The sequence below is a fragment of the Hyperolius riggenbachi genome, chromosome 3, assembly GCF_040937935.1.
Source record: "Hyperolius riggenbachi isolate aHypRig1 chromosome 3, aHypRig1.pri, whole genome shotgun sequence".
In the NCBI taxonomy this organism is placed as follows: Eukaryota; Metazoa; Chordata; class Amphibia; order Anura; family Hyperoliidae; genus Hyperolius; species Hyperolius riggenbachi.
Genome location: NC_090648.1, coordinates 263,983,339 through 263,995,458, shown reverse-complemented (window position 1 = coordinate 263,995,458; position 12,120 = coordinate 263,983,339). Strand labels below are relative to the sequence as shown.

The following is a 12,120-nucleotide window of genomic DNA, read 5'->3' as shown; positions in this document are numbered from 1 at the left end:
CAGGCGTATTCTGCTCTACATACACATGCGCCCCACATGGTTTCCTAGTAAGAGTGCGCGTATGATGACAGACGTCATACATGTGGCCATGTTACTAGGCAACCGCATGGGGCACGTGTATGAAGAATAGAGTGCTCCCGGAAGCCAGCGGGGACAAGCAGAGGTCGCGGACAAGTAATGTATAACATGCATGGGGCACCAGGGGGACACTTAACATTAGGGGGAAAGAGTTGGGGTGGCGAGGCGGTCAGATGTGGCGTCACAAGGTCAATTCCGGATCGATTTCAGCATGAAACTGATCGGGAATCTGCCTGCGGTGTATGGGCAGCTGACAGATCTCTTTCTTATAAGATTCGATTAAGAGAGAAATTTGTCTCTTGATCGAATCTGCCCATCCTTAACCACTTGCCGACCGCACACTCATAACGTGCGTCGGCAAAGTGGCAGCTGCAGGACCAGCGACGCAGTACTGCGTCGCCAGCTGCAGCCTAATTAATCAGGAAGCAGCCGCTCGTACGAGCGGCTGCTTCCTGTCAAATCACGGCGGGGGGCTCCGTGAATAGCCTGCGGGCCGCCGATGGCGGCTCGCAGGCTAGATGTAAACACAAGCGGAAATAATCCGATTTGTTTACATTTGTACGGCGCTGCTGCGCAGCAGCGCCGTAAGGCAGATCGGCGATCCCCGGCCAATCAGCGGCCGGGGATCGCCGCCATGTGACAGGGGACGTCCTGTCACTGGCTGCACAGGACGGATAGCGTCCTGTGCAGCCCGGATCTCCAGGGGAGGCAGCAGGTAGGAGAGGGAGGGGGGAATTTCGCCGCGGAGGGGGGCTTTGAGGTGCCCCCCCCCGCCACCCACAGCAGGCAGGAGAGATCAGACCCCCCCAGCACATCATCCCCATAGGGGGAAAAAAAGGGGGGCAATCTGATCTCCCTGCCTGCACCCTGATCTGTGCTGGGGGCTGCAGAGCCCACCCAGCACAGATCAATCAAACCAGCGCTGGTCCTTAAGGGGGGGTAAAGGGTGGGTCCTCAAGTGGTTAAAGAGAAACTCCGACCAAGAATTTAACTTTATCCCAATCAGTAGCTGATACCCCCTTTTACATGACAAATCTATTGCATTTCACAAACAGACCATCAGGGGGCGCTGTATGACTGATTTTGTGCTGAAACCCCTCCCACAAGAGGCTCTGGTACCGCGGTACTCTGGGCAAACTGCCACAATGTAACAATGTTCACAGACAGGAAATGGCTGTTTACAGCTGTCTGTTAAAGCCAGAACAGCTAGAAACAGCTACATAACCTGCCCACAGTAAAAATGTCACCATATAATACATGTCAGAATGTGAATCTGGGAGAGGAAAGATTTTACAATGAGCAAACACTGACTAAATCATGTATACATAATTATTGTAAAAATAAAGCACTTTTTTATTACATTATTTTCACTGGAGTTCCTCTTTAAGAGGTTAAAGTCTATGTCCAGTCTCCATTGCAGTTCACAGTTATTACAACACATTGGCCTCGATTCATCATTGTCTTTGCGATAGCTTTTTCCAGTTCGTTAAATTACCGAATTCGAAGTTTATCGATTTCTAGTTGTATTCATCAAGGTTTTTCCGCATTCGGTGTGAATTCGATAACAATGCGGTAACCATTTGGTAACGTGTCGATATTTCCATTTTACAGCGTAATTTAACACAAGGCCATAAGATTCCCGTGGAATTGTGGGTAAAAAGGCAGTCCTTCAAAATAATTTCACTCACTGCTCAAATGACCTCACAGAAACTGCTAATTTGTGGAGATTTTAATTTAGTATTAGATCCAAACAGGGACAGACTTAAACCATCTAGCAAGGACACACTAGATTTTAGTAAGTGGCGAGATGCTTGTAATCTAATAGATGTTTGGAGATGGAAACATCCCACTCTACAAGAATACTCCTGCCACTCCGCCTCACACGGAACCTTATCTAGGATAGATTTAAACTTAGTCTCTAGCGATGTTCTCTCTGACGTCAGAGAAGCCCGCTTCTGAGCAAGAGGAATATCGGACCACGCGCCACTAGAACTAACCCTACAACTAGGCACCCGGCATGCAGACATGGTGTGGAGGCTTTCTAGACATTGGATCTCAGATCCAACAATAGATGATATAATCAAGCGAAAACTAAAACTATACTGGCAAACCAATCTGGACACTACCACGCCGCAAATGGTATGGGATGCGGGGAAAGCGTTTCTGCGGGGGCATTATATTGAAGCTATCAAGCTTGCCAGAGCACAAGTCCGTGCTTTATTACAGTGGAGAGAAAAAACAGCCGCTGAGAGGGAAGCTGAACTTGTTCGTACCAGTACTTAAGAGGCATATACACATTGGCAGCTAGCTCTCCAAAATGTAGAACTATATAGAGTGGACACTACTAAAAAAGGGCTACTAGAGCAGAAGCAACGGATCTTTGAGCAAGGAGACAGGAGCGGGAGTATGTTGGCATGGCTTTCGAGAGACACCCAGACTAAAACTGCTATCCCACAATTACAAATAGACTCTCAAACGATAAGCGACGATCCTGACAAAATTAACGAGGCATTCTACACATTTTACTCTAAACTATACTCAAGTAATCTCTTGGCTTCTGATGCTGAGCTACAGAATTACCTAGCAGACATAAATTTACCCACTTTGCAGACAGAAGATATAGAATTGCTTGATGCTCCACTGACAGTAGATGAAATATCAGATGCCATAAAGGACATGCAGGCGGGTAAGATCCCCGGCCTGGACGGATTTCTGACTGAATTCTACAAACAATATTCCAAACAGATTTCACCACAATTAAAAGACACACTCCAATTATCCTTTGCCAGGGACGCCCTCCCGCCCTCCATGTTGGAAGCTTTGGTAGTAGTAATACCTAAACCTGATAAAGACCCGCTGCACTGTTCGTCATATAGGCCAATATCTCTCCTAAACACCGATGCCAAAATCTTAGCTAAGGCCCTGGCCAATAGACTGAATCAAGTGATTTTAAAATTAGTACACTCCGATCAATCGGGATTCATGCCCGGCAAAAGCACAGACATTAACATACGCAGACTTCTAACCAACATAGCTGCTTCACATTCAAACTCTGGAAAGAGGGTGATTGCCTCCCTCGATGCCGAAAAGGCATTCGACTCGGTGGAGTGGAGATACCTGTGGGCAGTACTGAGAAAATTCGGGTTTGGGGAAGTTTTCATAAAATGGATCCAATTACTATATGATTCCCCGAAAGCTAAAATCAGAACAGGGAACGTGATCTCGCCCTACATTAAACTAGAGAGGGGGACCAGGCAAGGGTGCCCACTCTCACCTAGCCTATTCGCACTAGCAATGGAACCTATCGCAGCTCATATTAGACAAACAAATTTAGTTGAGGGTTTGAAGCTGGGCAATCTCCAGGAAAAGATCTCATTATACGCTGACGACGTATTGCTATACCTTAGCAATCCTGATAACTCACTTACAAATGCTTTGCACTTGTTCGACCAGTTTGGTAAAATGTCAGATATAAAAATTAACTGTTCAAAATCACTATTATTTCCTCTAGATGTACCAGCGCAAACACTGCTAATTACCTCTTGCCTTCTCCGAGTGGTAACCCAATTTAAATATCTAGGTATCCAAGTGACTAAAAACCCACACACTTATAGATCTCTTAATCTAGATCCAGTAGTCCACCAACTAGAAACGAAATGTGCAGTATGGAAAAGGCTTCCACTCACACTAATTGGCAGAATCAACTTTTTGAAAATGATTTTTCTTCCTAAATTTATATATTTATTCCGTCAATGCCCAATCTGGCTCCCATTATCGGTTTTTAAGAAACTAGATACAGTTATGCTGGGTTTCATTTGGGCAGGGAAACAGCCGCGCATTGCTCTAGATATACTACAGCTCCCCAAACACAGAGGCAGACTGGCCATGCCGCATCTTCAGAAATATTATTGGGCATCCCTCTTAGTTAGTGTGAGATGGTGGTTCTCGCAGGATAGCTCCAACCCAGCTATAAATGTGCAAGCAGCTGTGCCGGGATCGTACGAACAGCTAACAAATCTCCCATACAGAGGTCCGAAATCACATACTGATGCTACGGTGGCTATGGCGACCACTTGGAGGGCGTGGAGGGCGGCCAGAGCTATTCAGAGTGATAGATCCCTACTTACGTTTGCTGACTTGAAAGACCAATACACTTTTCCAAATAAGTACCTATTCAGGTATCTGCAGTTAAGACATGCCCACAGATCCCAGTTTGGATCGCAGCCCCCCGACCTAAAACCAGATAGAATAGAGCCTCTCCTGATGACCAAAGATCTTCCTAAACCCTTATCAGCTATTTACACAGAACTAATAAGCTCAAATAACTGTAGACTTGATAGGTGTCACAGGAAGTGGTTAATTGATGTTCCTGAAATGAACAGTAAAGATTGGGATACGATACTAATGGATCTCCCTACTGCAATAATATCGGCCAGGGACCAATTGATCCAAACCAAATTCCTGCATAGAGTTTACTTCACCCCGGAAAGACTACATAGAATGATTACAATCAATTCTGATAGATGCTGGAGATGCTTGACTGAATTAGGAGATTTTATGCATATATTTTGGACATGCCCCAAGATCACTTCATTTTGGAAGGATGTCCTTGCACTGATTAATAGACTACTGCAAATATCTTTGCCTCTTACAATATCTGTGATGCTGCTGGGTAACTTTAAAGGCATAACCCTTTCAAGGAATAGGCAGACATTGGTCAGGATACTATGTTTTCAGGCAAAAAAAGAAATATTGAAGCTATGGAAGCAGCCCTCTATACCTACTATTGGCCTATGGACCAAAGCAATTAACCTCCCTGGCGGTTTATTTATTTTGCCAGGGAGGCTGCAATGTGTTTTTTTTTTAATAAAAAAAAAAAATATTTCATGCAGCCAACTGAAAGTTGGCTGCATGAAAGCCCACTAGAGGGCGCTCCTGATCCGTACTTTCGATCGCCTCCGGCAATCGAAAGTAACAAGATAGGCCGCAATGAGCGGCCTATCTTGTTTCGCTTTCCTCGTCGCCATGCCGACGAGCGGAGTGACGTCATGGACGTCAGTCGACGTCCTGACGTCAGAGCCGCCCGATCCAGCCCCTCGCGCCGGCCGGAACTGTTTGTTCCGGCTGCGCTGGGCTCGGGCGGCTGGGGGGACCCTCTTTCGCCACTGCACGCGGCGGATCGCCGCGGAGCGGCGGCGATCGGGCAGCACACGCGGCTGGCAAAGTGCCAGCTGCGTGTGCTGCTTTTTTCAGAACCGAAATCGGCCCAGCAGGGCCTGAGCGGCGACCTCCGGCGGCATACCCCGAGCTCAGCTCGGGATTACCGCCAAGGAGGTTAATACTCAGCTCCCATTATATAGGATCACATATTTGAATAGACGTAGTCCTAAGAAATTCGCTAAAGTATGGGGCGTCTGGGAATCTAGAATATTGGATCCCACTGATCCTAATTTTATTCCTATCCTGGAGTGAGACTTAGGATATTGCAACACTAGGGGGGGTCGGGGGCCTGGAGGGGGGGGGGGGGGGGACGGGACTGACAACTCTCTTTTCTTATCTCTTTACCTTTTCTGATCTTCTGGTCACTACGTTTCTTTCTTTCTTACTTGCCTTTCGTATGCACAATGTTGATATGAAGAATCACCAAGAAATCAACAGTACTATGAGTTTCTAGACTAACTTCTACCATAAGCCAAATATGATATCATTGTTAATTATAATGTATGCACTAATGATATCCCAAATGTATAACCTCAGGGAATACTGGATGAACAATGTTATTGTGCAAACTGTATATATTCTTTTCTTGTCTTGTACAAAACAAATAAAGTTTACCTGTTAAAAAAAAGGCAGTCCTTTGAACACCACATAGCAACATTCTGAATAGGGCTTAAAGTGATTTAAGCAGGTCCTGGTTTCAAATAGCTGAAAGGGCTGCCATGTTTCAGGAGTTCAAAACTCCGGCTGCTTTTACAGGTCTTATCCAGGGTCTTATCCAGGCTAGGTGTGAAATTCTTCAAGTGTGTCTTATGGTTTCTGTTTGAAGTACAATGGGGAAGGCTCAGGGTTTGTTTGTGGTCAATTAAGTCTAATGAGGTGATTTCTTATCTGCCTTCCATCATCTGTTGCTCTCTGTCCACAGGTCCTTTCACCTATGCAAGAAGTGTGTATTTTAAACCTTAACCCTTAAATGTAAAAAGATGAGGTAAAATGAAAGGTTTTTTTAATTATAAACCACATTCTTAGAATGCATTTTCAATTTGCTATAGAGCTGCACTGGGTGTTAAAAATGATGCTCGGTTCACTTTAACACCTGGATCAGGATTCTGGAAGTGGTTTGGGACAATCCCACAATTTTGCCAGCTATGGCTTGATAGGAGCCTTTTCTGAAAAAAAATGTAGTGCAGCTAGCAATTTAGTTAACCCTGCCACTGCCTCTGTTCTCTTACGAGATGCAGATGTCCCGGAATAGCAAATAAATCCATTCTCTTGCAAATTTATGTAGTTCTAGACCTTATTCTTGCCCTTCTGCGCCTTTGCATCACTGTCAGCTGATACCTAACCACTTCAAATGGCTCCATCTTCTCTGTTGGCAATGATCTGACAGGAATAACGACGGAGCAGTGAAGGAGATAACTAATCCTAAATTTAACGCTAAACCACGCCCACTTTCATTTTCATGAATTGCACTTTCTTCCGTTTTACCGCATCATTACTGAATGATTACCGAATGCTCGCTAACAGCTGTAGATAACTTTGATGAATCCTAAAATCAACTTATCGAGTGCGGTATGTTATTGAGCTGTCGGTAATTGATTCGATAAGTCTTGATGAATCAAGGCCTTTATAACCTGTGCGTTTTGCAACTGACCACTGTGCATTCAGCCTTAAAGTGTATCGGAGCCAAAACTCGGGACAAAGAGATCATTACCTAAAGGGAGGAGTCCTATTTAGGCTTCCCTTGGCATTCTGCAGTCTCCCCTTGCTTGCTTAACCCCTGGGTGACTGCCGTCAATGAATAGCCTGCAATCTTATTGGGGCTGTGCACCTTCTCTGGCATCAGCATGAGTGGTTCCGTGCTAACGCACATTTATGGCCGTGCTCACACTCGTCACAGAAGAGGAGCGCGGAACCCCTGACAAGGGGGTTGAGCTCATCAGGATTCTGAGGCTACCGTCTCTTTAGGTTAGGATCTCTTTCTGAACCCAAACTTCAGCTTGCTTCCCTTTAAGGGGTTGTATTGAGAAAAGCAGGAACAACCACATTTTCATGTGTTATTCACCCCGAAGCTATAAAGAAAAACAATCACTTCATGTTTTCTTCCCAAGTGCCCAATCTGGCTCAATATACTTAAACAAAGATTATTTTTCAAGCATTATTTTTGGTTGGTTATTTGAAGTGAAAATAGGTAAAGTGAAAATGTCTTTGTCAATACCAGTTATGCATAAACTTTTACACTGGGAGTGATTTACCTTTTGCAGTGGCTCCAGATATGTGCCTATTGACAACAAGGCTACCATGACTACTGCTGCAGTGATTAAACCAGCAATCTGAATAAAACATGAACACACGACATTCAATGGAGATGAACAGAAAGGTAAAACATGCATATGCATTCAATAAGGTTTGTCAAAACCTGAACTCTGTAAACAGATTCCTCTGGACAGATTCATACAACTCTTCCTGCTTGGAGTCAATTAGAACTAATTGCTGATGGACTGCCACTCCTGGGCTTTGCTCCTTTCAACCTTGTATACGCTTTCCACACTCGCGTAACTCTCCATTATTGTACATCATCAGTCAGTTTCAAATTCATTGAAATTTCAACTATGATGCAACATTATGCAATTTCATGTGCAGAGTTTTTGAGGGGGTATGTGGATGTGCATGGTGGTGCAGGTGTGGGCGTGGCCAGCGTTGATTGTCTCCCTATTTTTAATGTTCATTATATGTATTTTCTAAAATGTTTCTATTCGAGAGACACTAAAGCAAAAAAAAAATAAATAAATTATGATATAATGAATTGGTTGTGTAGTGCGGATAATTACTAGAAATTTAGTAGCACAGAAAATATTCTCATATTTTTATTTTCAGTTATATAGTGTTTTTTATAACATTGCATCATTCTCTAATATTTGCAGTTTACACACTACGCAGTATTCTAAATGATTTTACAGAGCAACTTTTGAACTGTCATCTGGGGAGTAAAAGAAAATACAGTGACTGACAGTTGAGATAACAAGCTTTAGAAGACAGAGCTCTCTGCAACTTTGAAAGTCATGGAGCTCAATGTCTCTTTTGTATAGATAACAACTGGAGTTTCTTAACTCTTCCTGTACTGGAAACAATATTAGACTTATGTCTCTGCTCCTAATGTTTTATTTCTTAGCTGTACTACACATACAAATCATATCATGACTTTATTTTCCGTTTCAGTGTCTCTTTAAAGTCATATTTAAAATCATATTTTATTAATATATAATTGTGTATTGCTTGGAATGTACGCCTTCCATTACCTTCTCCTAGTTTTTGCACAGATTTATAGAAAACAGTAAAACAAAAGTGGACCAGAAAAGGACAAACCATGGTAACTATGCGAAATTACATCACTTCTACTTCACATCTTCAAACATTTACCAAATGACAGTGTCAGTAATGCACTGCTGAGAAACTGTTACTGAGCTCAATAAGTGGTTACTACTTCTAGACACTAATGCAGTTTTCATGCGCTTGGGTCTTTAAAATAACAAAAAAATAATGTCTGTGTATACAAACAGTATTTATGTATAATAATGATATAATGCTGATATATTATGCAGAACTTTGCAGAGTACACTGCACAATTCTCATTACTGGGTGTTCCTCAAACACTCACAGCTGAATGTTCCTTCCACACTCCAGTGACATTCTTCTGAAACAAGACAACTTACCAGTATGCTTTTGGGACGTAAGTAGATAACAGAAAGCAAATGGAAACCCACACAATTACAGGAAGAATGTTTAAAGAGTACCTCCTGTATAGTTTTACAGTACAATAAAAGCATTTAGTCTTCCCCATATAGCACCCTAATGTAGGTTCAGTGAATGAACAAGAATATAAATTACCCCTTCGCCGTGAAATGACAGTAATTGGTAAACCCCACCCCCTGCCCCAAACCCTCTCCAGTAAAATTTTGAGCTTTGTGTCCATCCCCACTATGTTGCCTATCAGGTGCGGTTGTCAAGCTGGGAGCGGATCGCAGCAACAAATTGGGATAGGGGGGCTGCACACAGCTCTAAACTTCAATGCGGGGTCTTTAGGCAAAAACCTCCAATGTGGTGATGGGGAAGTCGGGTTTTACCAATTATAGTCATTTCCCGGCAAATGGGTGATTTATATTCCCAATCACTCGCCAATCGACATTAGTACTATATGGGAAAGATTAATTGCATTGCATTTTACCCTGGAGGTACGCTTAGGGCACATTCACACTTGCTAAATGCAAAACTCTAGTGCTTTTGCTAGCGTTTTGCTCAGGCGATTTTTTGCGTTGAGCGTGAAAAAAAATCAACATTCACACTTGCTGATTTTTATCGATCGCATTTAGCTCTTCTATAGCACTGAAACGCGATTGCCGGGAAATCGCCAGTAAATGGTGCAGGCTACACGTTTGCATTTGGCGATTTGCGTTAATCGCCGGCGATTAACTCAAATTGCCCAAGTGAGAACGGGCCCATATGGTATTATTGCACTAGCACTTTAAAAAGTGCTAGCGCTTGAGCATTTTGCCGAAATCGCCGGCAAAATGCTCTAGTGTGAATGGGCCCTTAAGGTGTATGCAAGTAGAGTTCTTGAAGGGAATCTGACCCAGGAACCCAGAGCTGAAAGACAAGACTACTTCTGACTTAGCTACTCTCCTGCTTTCATGGAAATGGTGAACCACTGCACTGAAATTACTATAAGACTCATACAATAGCAACACACACATTTTTTATTTTTCCTGTAGTACTAACAAATTAAATATTGCAGCTTTCAGAGAGATATAGTAGTAGTGATGCATTACAATGTGGATAATAATGTGGATAATAGCTAGCTCATAGTATTCATTCAAGAAAAAGTCAAATAGGATGCTAGACGTATGTGAGCTCATGATGTCAAATGCCAGATTTATTATCTGTTTGCCTGCCACTTATATGGCATGATGTTTTCCAGGCAATGGATGCACTAATTGCCAGAAATGTGAATTGCAAGAAATGTAAATAAAACATAACTGCAACCTCAAAGAAGCAAAATAATAACATGTAAATGTTTGCAACCTTTCATTATTTTCATGAGGAAAACAATTGTGTTACACCCCACCCCCAGGAATTGTTCCCAACCAATGGAAACCCTCAGTGGAAAATTAAATAATGCCAGCTACAGGCTTTTTTTTTTTTTTTTTTTAATGTTCTTTTACTTACAGGCTTTCAGTTGTTCAGCTGTGAAAGTGCTATGAGTGCACAAGTGTTGGGAGCTGGGGCAATGGAGTGAGTATTGGGAGTTGGGGCAATGGACCTTTAAAGATAAAAAACACAGAAGAAGAAAGAGATTTGGAAACCTATCCCCAACATCCACATGTACACCTTTTTATTTTTGTAAAACTTTTTTTTCAGTTTAACTTTTTGTGAATAAGTAAGAACGCTTATTAACTGAATGTTTACTTTTTTTTTGTTTTAACTTAGTGAATAAATGGTATTATCCCGATTTAAAACTACCTGCTGTGAATAAGTAAATGATATAAAAGAGAGCCCTTTTGTTTATTCTCCTAAGTGGGTGGCTATATAACAAGGTGAGAAGATTAGTCCCTCAACAGATAAGCACCATCAGCCCCTTTTCTTCGGTTACCCCAACCTCGTTCTTAAGGGGCATGGATTTGGGGAAAAATTCCTTGTCTCCCAACTTTGGGACAAGAGTGCTAGAGATGGAGAGTGGGATTTGGGGCTACTTTCTTATTTTCCTCTCTATAACTCTGATAGTCATGTTGGTAAAGCTCAGGAGGGATGGGCCACATGCTAGCCTTTTCCTTATGGCCACCCAACTTGCTCATAGGGCTAAGTTTAAATATACTGCTCATGAGCATGTGTACAGGAATTATTATTGATGATGGTTTGTATGGCGCCATTATCTTCTGTGGTGCTTTACGGCATACAAAGCAGACACTGGTACATAATATGGAAGTGGTACACAGTATAATAAATTATAGTGACAAAAGTATAATGTTTAACAAAACATACAGCATTTTACAAGACACAAAAGGGAGAAATCCCTGGCCTTGTGAGCTCACAATCTTAAAGAATAGGGGAAAAAAACAAGAGGTGAGGAAATACATAGGTTTCCATCCAAAGTTGTGTTTCTGGACTGTATTCAGAAAATAGCATGACTTATCCATGCCTTGAGGCTGAAAGTGGAATTTCCTAGGTTAGATTGTACATTTATCTGAAAAGGTGTTTTTAGTGTTCTTTTGAACAAAGCAAGAGCTTTCGGTGCATCGCACCACTGGTGTAGACGAGTTGGGCACTACTATAACACTAGTGCTATAGTCCATGGCCTGTGCACCCGGACTCTGATTGACTTCTCCCTCCAAATTGTTACGAATAGTTTTTCATGCCCGTGGGAATTTCAGCAGCAGCAGGGTGGGTGGTCATTTGGTTCACCCTGAGCCCAACAAATCCACATAAGTACGTGCACTTGAAGGTTGAAAGGTTTGGAGAGTGACAGGTGTGTTTTGGAAAAGAATTCCAGAGTAGGGGAGAGGCTCATGAAAAATCCTGTATACGTAAATGAGAGGATGCGATTTCAAGTGACAAAAGCAGACTGTCCTGTGCAGAGTGGAGGTGATGGTTGGGATGGAATTTTAAGGCTAAAAAACAAATATACAGGGATGAAAAATTGTGGAGAGCTTTTGTTAGAAGTGTGCCTCTAGTTAATTTGCAGCCATTAATTTCATGTTCAGAGAAACAGGGTATAACATTTAGTCTATGGCTGTTAGGAAAAAAAGGGTTATTCATTTTTGTTTGCATGCA

General features: G+C 42.6%; 1 protein-coding gene across 1 annotated transcript in view; it reads right to left on the bottom strand.

Annotated features, from left to right (window-relative positions):
• The window catches only part of LOC137561390 (pendrin-like), a 64,569-nt gene that overhangs the window by 25,556 nt on the left and 26,893 nt on the right, over positions 1-12,120 (bottom strand). Inside the window, exon 10 of the mRNA XM_068272684.1 lies at positions 7,551-7,628. Within this exon, the coding sequence (XP_068128785.1) occupies positions 7,551-7,628 (78 nt within the window). The remainder of the gene's footprint in view (positions 1-7,550; positions 7,629-12,120) is intronic.